We start from the raw sequence: 20,997 nt of genomic DNA, 5'->3' as shown, positions 1-20,997 counted from the left end.
ACGTAATTAGAGCAGTACAAGTAATTGTTTTATCATATCCATGGTATACGGTCTGATATACCATGGCTGTCAGCCAATCAGCATTCAGGGATTGAACCACCCAGTTTATAATCAATGTTTAATTCCCTTTTGAAATGACAGGTGCAAACAGTCTGGCTCCATGTGTGGTGGTATATTATTTTACGTAGTTTGACTTTGATATTTGACAAAAGAAAGAAATGCAAAGACTTGAGTCACTTTTTGGAACACTTTTATTTTTCCTTTATGCTTCCCAAAAGAAAAGCTCCTATACAAACAATGTTTTCTTACAGAGGTGAGGTTTTAACAGGTGGTGGACATGTGTACAGCTAAAACGAGTAAAACAATTCAAGTAAAAACATTTTAAATGTCTCTCATTGGCAGCATTCTAAGAAAACTGAAATGAGTCAGAACCCCACTGTAGTGTATTATATCACAGTTTTGAAAGCGTTGGTGTGGTGTCTACAACACATCAGCATAAAACAGCATTAAATACATTGACTTTATTCAGCTTCATAAAACAAAAAACATGACAATGAACTGAAGGACAAAAAATGTGTTCTGTATATTAACCATTCATTAAATACTAAACATAATACAAAGGAAAGCAGACCATAATAATATTATCTCATGCTGTTTATATATATATATATATATATATATATATACACACACACATGTCACATTCATAAGTGCTTGCTGGGAATGGGTTGAACATACAGTAACACCTAGGCTTTCATTTCAGTATCATAGAGCGAACACTTGCAAACCAGTGCCATGGAGACCCTGCAGCTGCTCTGTGATGATGTCAGAGGGGGCGGGGTGGCAGAGTGGGCATAGAGAGCTCGCGGAGGCTCGCGGAGGTTGAACCTGAGGCTAGTCCCGGCTATCATACTGCTTTATAACATATTCTATACCGTATGCCTCTCTCCCTCATGGTTAGTGCCTGGGACACAGGAAACAGGGCATGTATTGCATAGACCCTATGATATGAACAAATAGTGTGTGAGAGATGAGATTTTCAGTTGTTCACCTGTTGATTGAACAACACAATGTCCCTTTGTATGTAAAAGGCCCTCAGTCCTTACCCTGTTCCCTCCAATGTCCGAGGGGACATGTCATTCTGTGGTAGACTACCCTGGCAACATATGCCACCAGTGTCAAACACTATCGATAAATACAAGTACCAAGCAGTAATATCACAGCTGTAACATCGTTACAATACAATTAAAGGTATATATCATCAGTTATAGTAACAATAAACACATACAGTTATCTGATAAAGGCAGCTTCCTAAAAGATTAATGAGATGATGACAGAGACAGAGGGCAGAACAAACTGACAATATCAGTGACAGAGGGAAAGTGAAGTGATGCGAGAGAGGAGGAGGAGTGGAGGGGAGGCAGCGTAGCCTAGTGGTTAGAGCGTTGGACTAGTAACCGGAAGGTTGCAAGTTCAAACCCCCGAGCTGACAAGGTACAAATCTGTCGTTCTGCCCCTGAACAGGCAGTTAACCCACTGTTCCCAGGCCGTCATTGAAAATAAGAATGTGTTCTTAACTGACTTGCCTGGTTAAATAAAGGTACAATTTAAAAAAATAATAAATAGAGAGGGAAAGAAAGCATGAGCAGAGGAGACTGGAGTGGAGAAGAGATCATGGAAAAGGAAGGAGAATAATTTGAAAATGACTGAGGTAAGATAGGAAAAGACGAGAGGCAAAATACACCATGCTTAGACATAACATTCAATTATCTGTACTAAAATTGTACAAAAAAACATTTCCAGCAAGGTAAGTAAAGTTAATGGACACAGCTGGATAAACCGTTGCTGCTTTAAAACATCACATGAATGCACTGGCTAGACCATTATCCTCAGCCACATTCCTTAAATAGGCTCCTTAGTAGGTCAGCCAGGTTGCAGCATGCTGCATTCAATGACATTCACAAACTTACAGCAGAACAGAAACGCATCTCCTCAGATACACACACACACACACACACACAAAGAACTCTCAGTCACCGATCACACATAGCTCAGCAGTGCTCCATATCCAGAGACTGCCAATGGGCCACCCTAAAAAGCTTGTGCAGTGCAGGTGCAGCAATGTTATGGCTGAAAGGTAACTGAATGTCCTGCTAAACAGCTCTCTCTGCTGGTACGATGCTGGCATTACAGCTGTTCAAGGCCGACATTTGAAAGCCTGAGTAGCTTGAAACTGAAGGTATGTCATGAAATAGTTAGGTTGATTATTTTTCTTTACATTGACTGAGGATATGGTATGGATATGCTTCCATACATATTCTGTCAGTAAATGTCTTGCTGCTTCCCCCGTCTATTAGCCTACAAGGCCCTCCTCACGCATTTCACACGTTACACATACACCCACTACATTATTCCATATGTCTGTTTTTCATGTAGCAACAACAGCAAAACATTACTCTGTGACAACATCAACAAATACCTTCAAAGTGAATCATGCTACCAATTTAAAGAAGAATGCCTCTCTCATTCTCTTCAGAATACTTCAGGCCAGGGAGTTGAAATAATGATGGGAATTTGATTATGGTATTGTCCCACCTCGCCAGATCTCCTTTCTCAATCTCATCATTGTTTGATAGATACATAGGCATTTAGACAATACTCAAGATTGTGCTGGTGCCTTTGTTGACCCTTCACATACAGAATACTATGTAAAAACACATGATTATCATAGGTCACTTTCAGGACATTTAAATACAGGGAATGTATAATATCAACTCTGTATATGTTTATTTTATGCATATTCACCAGGATATATTGTAAAACGACATATATAATGTATCATACAATATAAGCATAATATAGTAGTTGGCAGGTTATTAGAAAACATATGCCATAGGTTTACTATAATAACACTTATGTATAATGACACTTGTAACAGTACACAGGAGGAGGGGGAGAATGTCCAACATCAACAGGTTATTGTAAAATGCTGTACAAAATATTGAAAAAACAAGTACATTCAGGGTCTGCCTGGTGAGTGTTAAAACAGGTCTTATAAACGAGTGATTACACAGGGAGTAACAGGGAAGACATGTCAATACAACAGGATTAGTACAAAGACAACATAACCCAAACATTTTTTTTCCCCAAGAAGAAGAAAAAGGCAGAGCTCGATGAAGGCATGCTGAGAAAAAACAACATTCACACACAGAGTAGTAAAAAGAAGCCTGCTGCAAGACAAAGCTAAAGCAACTGGCTAGGTAGGAGGGTTAACAACGGTTATTAAAGGGGCAATCTGCAGTTTTCAACAATAACATAGCGATTACCCTACCACTGATTCGGTAAACAGCTGAGGGATGAGGCTGGCGTTTTGAGGCTATACCATGTTTGTTTACAATTACATTGTTTACAAACAAAGGAGTTAAACAAGTTTATATTTTGGGTTGAACTAAGCTCATGAGGCATCGATAGTTTTATTCTTCAAAAATCAATGGGCATATATATTAATCGCAGATTGTCCCTTTAAGGAAAAGCAATTAAGAAACCATGGGCCTCTCTTGCTGAGAGGATTATTAAGTACAATTACATTTTTTTTTTACTCGTGTGTAGCTGTACAGTAGTAAACTAGTGTGGCTCAAATGACATCAACCACTCTGACAACCCATTTGGAATAGATGGTAGAGAGGGGAGCCACAGTTACCCCCTCTCTGAGACAGAGAATGTGAGAACAGGGGAGCAGAGAGAGAGGGGGCAGAGATTGGAGCGGTTTGAAGTCATGAGAGCACAGTCTCTCGCCCTGACTTGGGCCAGGAGGGAGAGCTGCAACTGAGTCTCCATTGCGGATCCGGGTGTGTAGTGCACTGCCATTCTGATCCACTAGAGCCACCTTGTTGCCATCACATTTGCCCCAAAGAAGAGTTCAGGAGCTGCAAGTACCCTTGTCGTTAGGCTCCCTCATGTATGTGGACACACACAGATGTCATGGAAAAAAAGGGAATAGCAATGCAATGAGTTGTGGATCTAGCTCCTGTTACTACAGTATTACAGTACTGTAACACGTGTTCAAATCAATAGCACAGTCATCTGAGACTTAATGTGTCAAACGTGTAAACATGTTTGGTCCCAAATCAGAGGAAAACATTTCAAGAAAAAAGGCTGGAGGAGGGGTTTGTGGGAGAGGTGCCCTGAAAGAAAAGGAAAGAAAAAGATGCTGGATGGGAGTCCTTGTACGGCGGTGATACTGCTTACGGGAGGAACCTCTGTCTTACCATACGGCATGGTACCGTCTATTAACATATGCAGCAAGCTTTCGCTGGAATACCTTCTTTCCAAGCTGCATGACCTCTCCAACGCTCCTCCCTCCCTCCTGCCCCAACGCACCGCTGGCATTGGCCAGTCATAGGATCTGCACCGCTGCACCTCCCCTATTGGCCGAGGAGATCGGGAGTGCCGGGTGGGGGCATGGTGTATACAGTACACTCTCACCCCTCTCCTTTTCAAGCTCTTATAAGCCCCCTCCACTGGATTTCAAATAAAAACTTGCACAGGGAGACAAACCTGCCACGTCATCACCACCCGGCTCCCCGCCCTGCCTCACTTCTTGACGGCCTGGCGGTAGCTGTATCTCTGGGCCTCGGTGTGCTTGGAGCCTTTTCCCATGCCACTGCAGCCCACCGGCTCCTTGGTGCTGCTGCCCTGGGAGGCCTGGCTGAAGTCCTGCAGCGTGGGGCTGGAATGGGTGCGCTGCAGCCCGTTGTCCTCCAGGATCTGAACCTCGAATACGGACAGGTCATCCTCGCCGCAGCGGATCTTGTTCCGCAGCAGCATGGCGTAGGTACCGTAGCGTGTTTTCTACGTGACAGAAGAGTGAGGGGATGGAGGCAGAAGGAGACAGAGGGAGAGGAGGGAAGGCAAGAAACGCAAAGAGGGGAAGCAGAGGAAGTGAATGAGACAGAAATGCAGTGCTGCATAATTACTTAACGCTCTACTAAATTCCAATTTCTTTCTTTTCCTTTCTGTTGCCTTTTAAAAGTTCACACACTGTCGCCTCGGGCTCACCTCAAACTCCAGGTACTCGTCTCGCTGGCGGTACTCCTCCAGCTCGCGGCCTTTGACCTTTCGGTCTGGAGGATATGAGCGCAGCTCAGCCAGTTCAGTGGAGATGGCCCGGAACCGAGTCTCATGGGACTGGACCTGCTCCTCCTGTAGGCACAGATACTCAGAGTTCAGAGTTCGCCACCCATGTCACCTGACCAGGGTGATGGGAAGATAGACGTCCATGCATTTTCTCCCAGCACATCATCATCACTCATGTCAACTCTCTAGGCCTGACTGAGTTTTAAATAATCACATTTATTCATTAATTTTAAAGAGTGCCTTCAGGGATTTTTAAAATGATGGTGGTAATATGGTATGGTCAATTTGATAGCTTATATGATGATATGGTGTAAAGGAGGGTACCTGTGACAGTTTGGAGGTGGAGCTTGGCAGCAGAGGTCGGGCAAATTTCTTCTGTGAACCAATGGCTGCAGGGAAAGGTGGCGCCGAGAACATGGCTGCTACCGTATTGATGCGTGTGATCCACGACTGCATCTGCTCTGTGCTTCTATGGTGGACAAAGCACACACGCACAGTGAGTTTGTGAGATCGTGTTGCACAAACACAAACCAAGGATGGACCTGCACGCATGCATATACACAACATACACACACCACACACACACACCTCCTCCCACACACACACATTTCAATCCCCACGGCACAGCGCAAACTAAGACATCTTAGTGATTATCATCACGGCTGCTGAATACAAAAAAATGCTGCTTTGCTCAGACAGCTCTGCCACAACTCCTTGGACACTGGCTGAGAAAGGAGAGAGACAGAAGTAGGGAGGGAGGGAGGGAAAAGAGAAAAGAGAGGGAGAGAGAGAAAGAAGGAGGCAGAGCGAGAGAGAGGGAGAGAAAAAGATAGGAGAGGAAGAGAGTGAGGGAGAGAGAGGAATGTATCTGGGACAAATGCAGGCTGCAACTGGAGAAGAGCCGGTCCTCCTGGGGGACTGGGACATGTGGCCACGTCATGTGCCTCTGCATCCTGAATTTACCCCCCCACCCACTGCCCTCCTCCTCCCAAACACAAGCACACACGCACGCACACAGACACACACAGCAGGAGGTAGCAACAGCCATTATTTGGCTGGTGAGAAGGGGAGAGACTGGGGCGAGACAGGTAGTGTTCAAGCAAGGAGACAAGAAAATTCAAATTCAAGCCCAGGTTTATTGACTGAGGTGGATGTGTGCTGTGCAATTAAGAATAAGTTGCAGGATATGGCTCCAAGACAAAGAATGAACCCTCTAGCATTCAATTGAAAGTGTGTGAACCGAACTCGTAAAAACGAGGGATGGCTCGATCTTACAGGAGTGAGAGAAAGCAAGGTATAAGTCAGTCTTTGAGGTGTGTTAAGAATGGATGAGACAAGAACAGTGAAGTGAGGGATGGGACTCACGGTGCCTGGAAGAGGTAGACCCTCCAGTCGGCGGTGCGGAGGTAGAACACATTGGGTCTCTTGCTGTAGTCGGCAGCCCTCATGGCCAGAGAGTGGTGGATGGACACAGCGTTCTTCAGATCTTCGTCCGACAGCTGCTTATCTGGCCGGTACACTCCCTGCATGGTCAAACAATGACAATCAGCATAAAGTGTGAATACGTCATTATGTCATTATTGACCATCGCAGTAGTTCTTCTAACCGCAGGGTAGTGTATTCAATGCCCAGATGGTTCTTTAAGTACCGATAATCTAATTTGGTTGTAATGTGAGAATGTTAAGCATCAGTAAGTTGGCAATGGATGTTATGGTGTGAAATGTCATCAATCATAAAACACAGCAATTAATTGTAACTGGATTGTGGATGATTGAATCAGGACACTCTAGTAGGTAACTGTGTCCCGACCTCTCTTTCTGCAGGATGACTTGTTGTTGGGATGTTACAAAACAAACCATACTAAGGAAATGGTTATTTTTGACACCCCAGTAAGGGGCCTTGCCTCTCCCCAAAGCAGACCTGACTGTTGGACCAGAGACCAGTGCCCATAGACATACAGTACATAAATCATTGGCACAGCAGCGTCGCAATGGTAACATCTCTGGACGGGACCCTTGCTTCCGTTCAAATTTAGCGGAACACAAGCCCAAGAAGCTGACAGGGCTGCCCCTAGCAAAGGCCAGGACCACTGGTCTATATGGGCATAGAGGGCAGTGCCAGGTCTGAGGACTGTAGTCTGAAGGCACTGAACAAAAGACTCAACCTTTGTGAATGATCTCATTCTGATAATATCCACACTCAACAGGGTATGAAAATCCATCCGCATGGTTGGAGAGTGCATCTGTATGAGCAGTTTTAGTATTTCAGTTTGTGTCAATCAAATATTGGTATACGTGTATCACAAATGTTATTGTATATGGGTATGTAACAAAGTGGGATAATCTTAGCAATCTTTTGTTTTTGTTTCTTTGGTGCAGAAACTGTATCGTTACTGAATACGAGTATGTAAAAAGTGATTGGACTTGGAAGTCTTTTTGAGACTTTTCAGAACATTTTGCCATGTTCTGTGGTGTGAAAGTCTCGTGAGTTCATAAAGTGGGACAGAAGTGGCAGAAGTTTTGTCACACCTGCTCCCGTCGGCAGGAGCTGCTCACCTTCTGTAGGTAGAGAATCAGCCCTTTCAGAATGCCATAGAACGTCTTCCATCCTCTCTTCCCACGCGGTGCTGTGACCAGGAGAATAGTTAGGTCAAAACTCAGGTCAGCTTCAAATGTCCATACTAACATCAGACCTCAATACATTGCTTCATACTAAGTGGTAGGAATTATACGATTTGCTGTATGTGGACCACAAGAAGTATACTGTAGCTGCTGCTAAAGTAACAGCAAAAGACTAAATGAGTAGGATTAACAAATAAACAGCGATGAGGATAGGGAGGGGATAGGGGGTTTGACACATTCTATGATGACTTATAGTGGTCAATATTATATATTTTTTTACCAGAGCTATAAATGTATGTATATGGTTTTGGCACGTACTTCTTTTGCCGTCTGAGTCAGCGTGCACCTTGCGCACCAGGAAGCCGTTCTTGTACAGGAGGGCTCCTGAAGGCTGGGCCATGGCCACTAGTGGTTTCCCGCCGCTGGCCATGCTCTTCTTGTGTTTAGAGGCGGAGTCTGCCTGGCTGGTGTCCCCCAGCTCTGAGAAAGACTTCCGCATCTCCTCCTCGTCGCTATAGCGACAAGAAACAGAAGGGTGAGAAACCTGGTTACTATTTTACCACGCCTCCGTTGGCAACACATCAACCAATCACGTTCAACCAATCACTTTCCATCAATCTCACTCTGTGACCGTCCATTATAAGATAGGATGAGACAGAGTAGTTTCAATAGCAGAACACATAGGCCTATTCAAAGTCCCTCTCCCGGTTATAATGTGCATTTTGTCATCTACCAACATTTCTAAAGTGGTTTGTGGGTATAGCCTTGGTTATATAACATATTTACAAAGCACAATTCTACCTAGGGGAAACCTGAGTGAATGATAGTGTTTCTTCCTCTTCAAAGCCTTAATTTGCTGTCTTCCCCTCTTCCTCCCTCCTTCCCTCCACCATTTCTTTGTGATTTCCTCCTGGTCTCTAGAGAACCAGTCCACTCTCCTTGATCAAAACACACCGCAGCAGGAGAGCGACACGATCGATAGCATGGCAGCTTTGAGGTGAAAAGCAAGGGCATTCTGTTCCACTACGGACTTCCTATCTCTGAGATAAATTTCAGACTTGTCACTGACTTTTTCAGTGGCATGTTTCCCCATTGTTTGTGTGTGGAACTCCTCCAAAATGGTGAAAAGTAGTACTTTCCCAAATGCGAAACTAGCTCAAACAAAACAAATAAATGGGTTACAATTGATGTGTTATTAGAAAACTATACAATGTCTGTGGTTATCAGTGCACGATGAAAATATAACTGTGTCTGTATCTTAGTATACAGTTGATTGTCATCCCTATACCAGTGAAGGCTGGTAGAAGGAGGGTGGCTTATTGTAATGGTGGAAACAGAATGAGTGGAAAGGTATCAAACACATGGTTTCCATTTCAATTGGTTTCCATGTGTTTGATGCCATTCCATTGTGTTTCATATCATTCCATTACAGCCATTACAAAGAGCATGACCTCCGACTGAAGTGACACTTCCATACTGTACATAGAGCCAGGAGGTTTTCCTGATCACATGGCCTGACAGGAAAAACTTTGTTCGTAGTTATACATAGGCTATAATTATAGGGCCCAGAGTTTTTCTTCTTCATGTCACAAGGTCAGGAAAAACTCTGTAGGCACTGCCTACTAAATGTATTCAAACCTTGGCTTCCTACTATGCCTAGGATTTGGAGATAGTTTCAGCACTCTGTTACATACCCCATCAGAGCAGCCATGAGGAGCCATTTCTCTTAACGAGAGATTAGCAGCTGAGGATCAGCTCTCTCAACTCTCGATCTGAGTGTTATTATAGACGAGTTAGTCCAACGATGTCACATTAGGTCCCAATGGGCACAGACATCAGTTTAATGTCTAGTTTTGATATACATTTGGTTGAGTTGTCAACTAACGTGAATTCAACATGAAATCAGCAACAAAAAACATCCAGTCAGTGGCAGCCCTGTGAGCAAATACAGCTTGTTGATGAGAGAGGTCAAAGGAGAATGGCAAGATTTGTTCAAGCTAACAGGCGGGCCACAAAGAGACAAATAACGGCGCAGTACAACAGTGGTGTGCAGAACGGCATCTTTGAACGCACAACTCGTCCACTATGTTCGACTCTTATCAGTTAAAACAAGAAGAAGCGGCTCGACTGGACATTTGAGAAGTAGAAAAACATTGCCTGGTCCGAAAAAATACCAGTTCCTGTTGTGTCATGCTGATGGCAGAGTCAGGATTTGGCGTAAGCAGCATGAGCCCATGGACCCATCCTGCCTGGTATCAACGGTACATGCTGGTGGCGGTGGTGTACTGCCGTCCAATCTGCAGCAACTGCATGATGCTATCGCCTCAGCATGGACTAACTTCCCTGTGGAACATTTCTGACGAATTGAAGAATTTAGGCTGTTCTGGAGGCAAAGGGTGGTTAAACCTGGTACTAGATGGGTGTACCAAATAAACTGGCCGGTGAGTGTAGTTTGTAATTTTGAGGCAGGTTCAAATAATGATCACTCCAGTTCCACTCAAGATGAAGATACTGTACTTAGTATAAACCATTTACACCACACACCCCCCCCTACTTATATGATAATCCTACAAACATGGTTGGGCTGCTGCTAACATATTTTTACATGTGGGATCATCTGGACCTGACGCAGCAGTTAAGAGGATAGCTCATTTTAAGAGCTGAACCTTTCCTATAATGTTTCCCAATACTAGTCAGTTAATCCACCAAATATCAGCCAAACCCAGTTTAAAACAAGGACTACACTTGTTACCTCAGTTTCACCTGTGTAGAAGATCACAAAACAGACGTGCAAACCACCATCAAAATGGACTCCCTTGGAAACCTTTGAGATTAAGATGAGTAACCAGCAGTACACAACAACAGTTAGCTCTATATGAGTGAGACACAGAGCAGGATGGAGAGCTAGTGAGAGCTGGTGAGCATGTGTCTCAGAGTTCTAGCCTGTTGCCTGGTAACTGCTGGCCTGCGTGAATCTCACTATACACTGTGACAAAGTAAAGGGAGAGAGAGAGAGAGAGCGTGAGAGGGGATGGACGGAAATGGGGGAGCGAGCAAGATAGACAGAAAACAAAAGCCTAGAAAGACAAAGCTGATATAGGAGGTAGGAGCCATAATAAAGAGGGGATAGGTGAGATAGAAGGAGAGGAGAGGAGGATAGGGTGGTGATGTGTAGGGGGAAGAGAGGGAACAGGTTGATTAGGTCTGGGGCTGGGCTGGCAGACCTGCACGGCATGCTGGGAAGTGTGATGACATTGTTGCACCAGTAGCTAAAGTGGACACAATAGTCTTGTCACACATATGACACTTTCCCATTAAAACACATATGATGCGTGACAAGATATAGTATCAGTGTTCCTGTATAGTGTTGTGGTCAGGTGAAATAGGGCACCCGATGCAGAGCAACATTACCATGATGATAGAAAGCATTTCATCCATGGAAATGGTTCAGCTTTTATTTTAGTCCTCAAAATAATCATTATCGTAACCAAAATCTATCAAAATCATCATTATGTAAATGAGTGATGTAGCTGTAGGTGCTATTTGCATGGTCCCTTATAAATAAATGAATAAATAAATAATTTAAATCATTGGACTGGTATACTGGTATTATTATGAGAATGTTTTTCAGAAGCCTGGTGGTGTCTATATTCTAATGCCAGTGAAATGGGTTCTTCTTATTCCTTCTTCTAACAGGAGCCAGCAGGAGAGGATACAATGGAATTATAGAAAAAATAGCCTAATTAAAGGTGCACAATGCAGAAATCGCTCCACCATTTTGTGGTTGCAAAAATTCTAACAGTTTGCTTAATTTCAGATTATGTGACAATACAAGCATAGAGAATGTCGAGATCATTGTACAATCTAAAACTGCTGTGAAATATATTTTCAATTACCAAAATATTATATTTTCAGCTGTTTGAAGCTGGTGTACAAAACTGAAAGTAAGATGCAAAAACAAAACTTAAGAAGCATATGCATAGAAATAGCACACATAGAACACATATACCACTTCTTAAACTTGCTTTCAATGAGAATGATGATCTATAACTCACATTTCTATGTGAATTTGGTTGGGTTGCTCTAAAAGTTATATATTGCAGCTTTAACGGGAAAAAAATTCAGCAATGGCATATTTTCAGTGAACTCTGAAGCTCTTCCAACTATTGTATTTTTTCACAACTGACGCCTGACATATTGACATAGTAAGGTGTGTAGCCTTGTGGTTAGAGTGTTGGACCAGTAACTGAAAGTTTGCTGGATCGAATCCCCCGAGTTGACACGGTAAAAATCTGTCGTTCTGCCCCAGAACAAGGCAGTTAACCAACTGTTCCCCGGTAGGCTGTCATTGTAAATAATAATTTGTTCTTAAATCCTGTTTGGGCTAGGGGGCAGCATTTTCACTTTTGGATGAAAAGCGTGCCCAGAGTAAACTGCCTGCTACTCAGTCCCAGATGCTAATATATGCATATTATTAGTAGTATTGGATAGAAAACACTGAAATTTCTACAACTGTTTGAATGATGTCTGTGAGTATAACAGAACTCATGTAAGGCAAAAACCCGAGAAAGGCAAAAGCCTGATAAAAAATCCAACCAGGAAGTGGGAAATCTGAGGTTGGTCGTTTTTCAACTCAGCCCCTATTGAAGATACAATGGGATATTGGTCATCTTGCACTTCCTCAGGCTTCCACAAGATGTCAACAGTCTTTAGAACGTTGTTTCAGGCTTCTACTGTGAAGGGCGGCTGAATGAGAGGGGAATGAGTCAGAGGTCTGCCAGCAGCCACGAGCTCGTGAGGCGCGGTCATGTGAGAGTTATGCTTTTCTATAGACAAAAGAATTCTCCGGTTGGGACATTATTGAAGATTTATGTTAAAAACATCCTAAACATTGTTTCTATACTTCGTTTGATATGTTTCTATGACCAGTAATATAACTTTTGGACTTTTCGTCTGACCTTTCCGCTGGACTTGCACGCGCGTTTGGATTTGTTTACCAAACGCCCTAACAAAAGGAGGTATATGGACATAAATGATGAACTTTATCAAACAAATCAAACATTTATTTTGGAACTGGGATTCCTGGGAGTGCATTCTGATGAAGATCATCGAAGGTAAGTGAATATTTATAATGCTATTTCTGACTAATATTGATTACACAAGATGGTGGATATCTTTTTGGCTTGTTTGGGCTCTAAACGCTGTACTCAGATTATTGCATTTTTGTGCTTTTTCTGTAAAGTTTTTTTAAATCTGACATAGCGGTTGCATTAAGGAGAAGTTTATCTGAAGTTCCATGTATTATAGTTGTATCTATTATCAATGTTTATGATGAGTATTTCTGTGAATTGATGTGGCTCTCTGCAAAATCACTGCATGTTTTGGAACTACTGAACATAACACACCAATGTAAAATTTGATTTTTGGATATAAATATGCACTTTATCAAACAAAACATACATGTATTGTGTAACATGAAGTCCTATGAGAGTCATCTGATGAAGATCATCAAAGGTTGGTGATTAATTTGATCTATATTTCTGCTTTTTGTGACTCCTCTCTTTGGCTGAAAAAATGGCTGTGTTTTTCTGTGACTTGGTGGTGACCTAAGATAATCTTTTGTGGCGCTTTCGCTGTAAGCTTTTTTGAAATCAGACACTGTGGCTGGATTAACGAGACTTTGATCTTTAAAATGGTGCCTAATACTTGATTTAGAGAAATTTGATTTATGAGATTTCTGTTGTTTGAATTTGGCGCCCTGCAATTTCACTGGCTATTGGCGAGGGGTGCCCCGTTCCCAGACAGGTTAACTGACTTGCCTAGTTAAATAAACCAAAGTGTGTCAAATATATAAAGGATATTTCATGCTGAAACCCTCATATTAAACACGAATGGTGTTGATGGTTTATATTTAGGATAATGTTTTACAGTTTTGTCATTCTATATTGTTTTATATAATCTTATTAGATTGAAAAATATATATTTTACACGTGATAAGACCACACAGAGGGCTAGAGTTAATTACAGACATAATCTGAAGTACCCAAAAAGGCCACTAAAATTCCGTATATTCCTTGAAAGTTTCCAAATTTCTGTTAATTTACTGGTAAACTTAAAGTTTTCAGTAATATACTCTCCCCTTGCAACCCTAGATTTGAGTCAATAAGGGAGGTGAGCAAGATTAGCAGATGGGCCTTGTTTCCCTTTCTCTCCATTTCCTCTTTTATTATATTGTTCTTCCCCTCTCTCTCCCTCTATCTCTCTCTCTCCATCTCCTCTCTCTCCCCTTCTGTATTCTCTCTCTACTTCCTCTCCATTCCCTTTTATTATTTTCTATGTTTCCCTCAAGCTCTCTCTCTATCCCTCCCTCTCTCTCTTTCTATGGGGAACATGATGCCCACCCTCCTTTCTCTCTGAACCCCCAGAGCTTCTCCCCACACCCACTCCCGTGCTGAATGAGGAAATATGTGTGTTTGATTGTGCGTGTGCGCAGAACATGTGGGCTGTCTCTCTCTCTCTGTCGGCTATCTAGTGGTGCAGCAAATCTATCCGTGTTTGTGTAATCACATGTACACATGTTCAATGGTGATAGTTTATGCATTCATGTATTCAAGGGTTTATGTGCCTACTACAGTATCTGTATGGATGTTTCTAAAAATGACTACTCTATCGTCGGCCTCTTGTCCCTGGCATCTTGGCCATGTATTTTAATTGGCAGTCTGTTTCTATAGAGATGTTTGAACTGGATTGCCTCTCTCTTTGTAGATCTGTTCCCAGACCTGTTTCTTTGACCACATTTCAGTCAGCTACTCCAGGATTGCTGCTATTTTGGGGAAGTTAGTGGGAGGCTGTGGTCATACCTTTGTACAGGATGCAACAAGGACCCTTTAATGGAATGATAGGTGTGTGCGTGTGCGCGAGTGTGTGTGTTCAGAAGTGCGTGTTTATGCTTGCGCTGGAACACAGAGGCAAGAGCAGAATGGTAGCTATGGAGCTGTAGCCATGGTGCTGTAACTATGGCAACAAAGCTTGGAAAGCCAGCAACTGAATTGGCATCTCTGAATCACAGTGGGCTGAGATCCAGAATAGCAACCCTTGACACACAAATGTTTCCACCACAACCCGACAACATGCACATCATTAATAAGGATGCTAACAAATCTATCAATACTCTTCACTGTCCAAATACTATTTGAGTGTGTGTGGACTCTGGGTGAACTGTGTGTGTGTGTGTGTGTGTGTGTGTGTGTCAGAACACAGACATACCCATTCACACACTCAAAATACACCTAAATGCACAAATACTGTATGTAGAGTACCAGTCAAAAGTTTGGACACACCTACTCATTCCATGGTTTTTCTTTATTTTTACTATTTTCTACATTGCATAATAATAGTGAAGACATCAAAACTATGATATAATACATATGGAATCATGTAGTAACTAAAAAAGTGTTATATTTGATAATATTCAAAGTAGCCACCCTTTGCCTTGATGACAGCTGGCACACTCTTGGCATTCTCTCAACCAGCTTCATGAGTTAGTCACCTGGAATGCATTTTAATTAACATTTTAATTAACAAAGCCCTGAATGAGTAGGTGTGTCCAAACTGGTACTGTAGATAACAAGGCATGCAGGCATTGAAGTGGAACTCACATTGTCCATTGAAGCTTCTCATTCTTGATTGAGTTGTACAGGGCCTGTGGAAGAAAAACAGAGTAATACACCAGTTAGATAATAATGACAAATAGTACACAGATTCACCTGGTAGAAACTAATGGCTGAATCCATCAATCAATAAACTATTTAGTCGTAAAGCCAGTTAATCACCAATCAATCAATAGTTTTGGCTCCTCCTTCCTTTCAAGAATCCTCTTTGTCATAGGGCAAAATTAAGTTTGAGCACTCAATTAAAGTGAGTCTGTTGAGTAACGCAGCAGGCAAAATAGGATTTTTAAGAAAAAGCAAGTGTTTCTTTGTGCATCCTCATTGATAAATGCAACAGGCTTTTGGAGAATGTCTGCATTTCGCTTCGCTCTCCCATAAATCTCCTGTGACAGCCAAGCGATTTAGACATTCCTATTCAAATCCAGCCCCTTTAGTGACAATGGGATATGCCAGCGGAATATGATCAACCGTTTAGCACTGAGGTTCTGTGAAAGGACTGTAGAGGTAGTGGAGTGCAGAGCTATCAGCCCCTGATGGTAAATTCATATCAAGGCCTAGTAGGGATGGGACTGATGGACAACCGTGACAGCTGACATGATGGAGAGGACTTTAGCAGGAAGTACATCATCACCACTACTGTCCCTCCCACATCCTCTGAATTCGGGGAAAATATACAATGGTGTACCGATTAAGGAGACAGGACACCATTATCAATACATAGTGGGTTCGGATCCCACTTCTAACACCAGTGTTGATAGAAAGGACAAAGGACAGGACAAATGGCTGTCATGGGTAGTAGGTCTTATCTGCCATTTAAATCAGTGTTGGCTTTATTTATTAATACATTCTGTCTGATTAAGAAACTGATGCTGATGATGTTCAATTCAATTGAATCATTCGAGTTGATTGACTGTTGGCGTTGGAATTCACCAACTATTCTAGAAATAATATTGCGGTGTGGTTTCTCAGTCAAACCCATTGAAATGAACAATGTGTTTGATGCAGTGTGTCCAATAAAACAAGTGTTCTAAGTTCCCTATTAAACTGTCCCTAACTGAAATACTTGAATGTCAGTTTATGAGTATTCATGAGCAGCCAGACCATGTAGATTTTCGGTTCTGGGCCGACTCAAATTTCCCATTGCTATTGAGACAAACTGTATCAAATTGAAAATCAAACTGTGTTCCAAGCTTCATGAATATTAATATTCAGCGCAGATACGGGCCATCTTTGTGAGAAGCCGGCGTTGGCACATTTCAAAGTCTCATTTACATGCAATCTTTTGTAGCACAAAACTCTTCAACATAAAATCTGGGGGTGAATTTGTGAACCTGAAAAACAGATGGATTGATCTGCTGTTGCTAGTAGCAACAGTGACGACAGTTATAGTGGCTCATTGAGAAATCTCATTACCTTGGGATTCATGGTTATGTTTTAGTCAATTATTGGTTTCTACATATATACACTTAAATGTAATTACAATTCCTGTTCATTTGTTTCTGATTGGAAAACCAGGCAAATTGAACCAAAAGCACAACATACTAACATAAGAAGTAAGCTGTATATCTCATATCTCAGACATACTGTTCACAGTGAACTATTGGGACAGTGACACATTATTTGTTGTTTTGGCTCTGTACTCCAACACTTTGGATTTGAAATGATACAATGACTATGATTTTAAGGTGCAGACTGTCAGCTTTAATTTGAGGGTATTTTCATCCATATCGGGTGAACCGTTTAGAAATTACAGCACTTTTTGTAAACACTTCTACGCAAATGTGGATAATACCATGATTACGAATAATCCTGAATGAATTGTGAATAATGATAGTGAGAAAGTTACAGATATCATACTCCCCCCAAAATGATAACCTCCCCTGTTATTGGAATGGTGAGAGGTTAGCATGCCTTGGGTGTATGATATTTGTGCGTCACTCATCATTATTCACGATTAATTTAGGACTGTAATCATGATAGAATCCACATTAATGTAGAAATATTTAGAAACATTTTCTATTCTTATTTTCAATAAAAGTAACTCCAAACTGGCACAATACATAATTTATCATTAATTTCTATTGGGCACAAAATTATCGAAAACACAAACAAAATAAAAAGCAAATGCATCCAACACATTTGTAGAGCCACAAGCTTGATGTAATCATTGTGTGCTAGGAATATGGGACCAAATACTTCACTTTTGACTGCTTTAATATATATATATATATATATATAAGTGAATTTGTCCAAATACTTCTGGTCCCCTAAAATGGAGGGACTATGTATAAAAGTGCAGTAATTTCTAAACGGTTCACCCGATATGGCTGAAAATTAAATCTGACAGTCTGCCCTTTCACCTCATAGTCACTGAATCATTTCAAATCCAAAGTGCTGGACTACAGAGCCAAAACAACAAGCAATGTGTCACTGTCCCAATACTTTTGGAGCTCACTATATCTATTCATATCTCAGAATACAGTACTGTTCATCCAAACTCCATTAGCTAGCAAGACAGATTATCTCAAACCCAGGGTCCAAAATACACCTTCTTTCCAAAAAGGCTATATCTTCATTAGGGAAGTATACAAAATTACTGTAGTAGTATGTTGGAATGAGATCAAGCTAAGAGAGACTGATGCTGATAAACACATTACACTGGTCCTGACTGCTAAGGAGACCGTGGAAGGGAGTCTAATGTAATGGAGATGAGGGGGGAGTTAATGGTGGAATAAGTTAAACTTATGGGGAGAACCTGTCAGAACCAGAAGAGGAGGTGAGGAGGGGGAGAGAGAGGGTGAGGAGTGGTGGGAGAGGCATAATGAGTGCCATTAGGAGCAACTGGCCTCATTCAGATCAAGATGGATGTTCGTCACCTTCACCTACGAGCTGCGTCAGCGTCACACGCACGGCACCAGGGCAGCAAATGAGAGTTAGCCTTGAGGGCTGGTGTTAGCACCGGTTACTACACACAACATGCGATAGCCTAGGTTACGGAAGGGCCTGTCAGCCTGGAGAACACCTAAACTGCAATGTACTCAACTAACAAATTATTCACAACCACATTTGGTCCATAAACTGTATATAGAAATGAATGCATCTGTGGATGTACAAGGTTGCATTGTCTATGATTGTCTATTTCCCTAAATTCCACACACTTATAGTATGTAAAGTACTAGGCATGGCATTTTACATTATGTTGACATGACAGCAGTGCACAATGTAATCAGAAATAAGAAAACCCTATGATTCCGAATGCTTAAAACCCAACCCCACTCACTTTAACCCATGCAAACACAACCAAAGTAAGTGTTGACCGGTCTTACCCGGGTGGCACATTGTACCTTCTTCCTCTTGCGAGCCTGCGGGTGGTTCTGTCCATCCTGGGCCTTGCCCAGCAGGTCTGGGAACATAAGGGGCTTCAGGGAGCGTGAGCGGGGGGTTCGGGGGTAGCGGAATGGGTCAATCATACGGAAGTCTCGCCCATAGCGGACCGAGCACAGGGATCGTGAGCGCAGGCGCCCCGCCGAGTGCAGGCTGTTGACACCAATCATGTCCCCTGGGGGTGATGAAACACAGTAGGTAGCACGGGACTAGAGGCCAATTGCCTCAGTTTAGGCAGTCCGTTAGTGTGGACACAGAACGGTACACACGGGACAGAGTCAGAACGTCCTTTCTTCGCAAAATGTCTTCTTTCGTTCAGAGAGTTACACAGTACAGCATGGCCGAGAAAAAGAAAAAAAAGGTCTGTCAGTCTGTGTTGGCAGCTCCTAGGTACAATAGAGAGACTGAGGGCCAAGCAGTTGAGTGACAGTTCCAAGAAGACCGGCACAGGAAGCAGACGGCCACGGTGCCAGAGATCATCAAGCTATATCCTCTACACACACATCAGGTAATCCGGAATCTGATCAACACCTCACAGGCAAAACCCAAAGTGCCAGGGCTTTAATAATGGATGATTGGACAGGTCATCTATAAAACATGTGCCGATTGGATGATTCCTTCACTGCCACTCACTGTATTCCCAAGGTACACCATCCACAGGTGATCAGTTAACACTTGTTGGATCAGATGCTGATTGAATTGATCCTCCAGGAGGTTTGATAGTCTTTCGAGTCCTATCGGGAGAACACAGTAGAATCTCTCAAACTGATCCCTAAACAGCCTCCTGCCCAGCTAAAACAGCATGCCACGTTGCCTCCAAAAATGGCTCTGATCCAATTGGCCAACTTTTGACCAGTGGCGTAACTGCGGGTGACAGATACGTACACAAACTCACACCGAAACACACACACACACAATGACACGCTCGCAGATGGTGCGCGACACTTGCAGAGGTGTGAAAGGACAGCCAGCATGAAACAGATGGGTGCAAAAGGTGGAAATTAAGAGGTAAAAAGGGCACAGGCTCACACACACATACGTCCTTGTGCTCATATAAACACACACACAAACAAACACACACAATGTAAAGGGTCAATAGAGGACAGTCTTCTTCAGCAAAGATTCCAAAAAGCACTCTCGGTTGCGTCACTTGCCCCGGAGAGATGAACAAAAAGAAATGAAGAAACAGGAGAAAAATGTAATGAACAACTGACTGACTGACTGACTGACTAGGCCAAAGTCCAGGTAAAAGAGAAAAGGAGAATGACACTGTCAGGGAAAGAGGTACAGTAGGTACAGTCTTATCCAGTAGAGGAAAGGGGAGGAATATCTTGTTGCTCCCAGTGTAAAAATGGGCACCCTTCTGTCTGTCAGAATGGAGTGGTGACTACCCCTCTATTTTAGAAGATCAGCATCCGTCCATCTGTCCAGGACCCTTTTCAGCATCTACTTTTAACACCTTGTTCTTCTAGATCACATGTCTTGTCTCGCTCCCACTTTTCACTGGTTCCCAATCTCTTCCCATTGTGCCATCTGGAGGGGGAGGTTTAGAGTAAAGCTTGTCCTCCTGCTGTTGTCTTTCACACCTTGTTTCTCTCCGTCTTTCGCTTGTCTATCTTTCACCGTTCTGTTTTTGGTTCTGTGTCTTTCTGCTGCTGTGGAGGAGAGCTGCCAGAGTCGTACTGAGGAAAGAAACCAGACAGCGACTGTGAATGTGCTCTCTTTCTCTCACTCTCTCGTTCGTATGCGCACCTCCCTCCATCCCTCCCCTCTCTGTCGGGAGCAAATCACAGCCTTCCAACTCCCTCCTCCAGTCACACACACACACACACTCAGGCGCGCAGCACACACATAAGCCTCAATATACTTTGAATGGTAACTAGCATTCAGTGCTTGTTTCCTCAGTGAGGTGGGAGAGAAAGCGGTAAGGTGAGGGAAGGTGAGAGATGGTTGGAATCAGCATGTGTGTTTTCTTTTGTGTGTGTATGTGTGTGCAGGGTTGGGTAGGTTACTTTCTAAATGTAATCCGTTACAGTTACTAGTTACCTATCCAAAATTGTAATCAGTAACGTAAGTTTTGGATTGCCAAAACTCAGTAATGTAATCTGATTACATTCAGCTACTTTTAGGTTACTTTCCCCTTAAGAGGTATTTCTATTTCTATTTCAGGATTAATCGATGTTAAA

General features: G+C 42.6%; 1 protein-coding gene across 1 annotated transcript; it reads right to left on the bottom strand.

The window, feature by feature from the left end:
• Positions 1–233: 233 nt before the first annotated feature.
• On the bottom strand, positions 234–20,501 carry LOC115143917 (PH and SEC7 domain-containing protein 1). Its single transcript, XM_065002343.1, has 8 exons — positions 18,754–20,501; positions 15,416–15,459; positions 8,076–8,269; positions 7,692–7,762; positions 6,502–6,659; positions 5,461–5,605; positions 5,059–5,202; positions 234–4,851 (listed from the first exon to the last, which is right to left on the bottom strand). Exons 1-8 carry the CDS (start codon positions 18,979–18,981, stop codon positions 4,594–4,596), a joined length of 1,242 nt encoding a protein of 413 aa, XP_064858415.1. The 5' UTR covers positions 18,982–20,501; the 3' UTR covers positions 234–4,593.
• Positions 20,502–20,997: the final 496 nt, after the last annotated feature.

Source organism: Oncorhynchus nerka, linkage group LG16 (assembly GCF_034236695.1).
Source record: "Oncorhynchus nerka isolate Pitt River linkage group LG16, Oner_Uvic_2.0, whole genome shotgun sequence".
In the NCBI taxonomy this organism is placed as follows: Eukaryota; Metazoa; Chordata; class Actinopteri; order Salmoniformes; family Salmonidae; genus Oncorhynchus; species Oncorhynchus nerka.
The sequence above is the reverse complement of the archived record's forward strand: the minus strand, read 5'-3'. Positions and strand labels throughout refer to the sequence as shown.

Coding starts and splice junctions, on each gene's coding strand:
- LOC115143917 (XM_065002343.1), bottom strand. CDS start 18,981: ATGATTGGTGTCAACAGCCTGCACTCGGCGGGGCGCCTGCGCTCACGA. Junction 15,460..18,753: donor AGGTACAATGTGCCACCCGG/GTAAGACCGGTC, acceptor TTTCTTCCACAG/GCCCTGTACAACTCAATCAA. Junction 5,606..6,501: donor GTCTACCTCTTCCAGGCACC/GTGAGTCCCATC, acceptor TGTCCACCATAG/AAGCACAGAGCAGATGCAGT.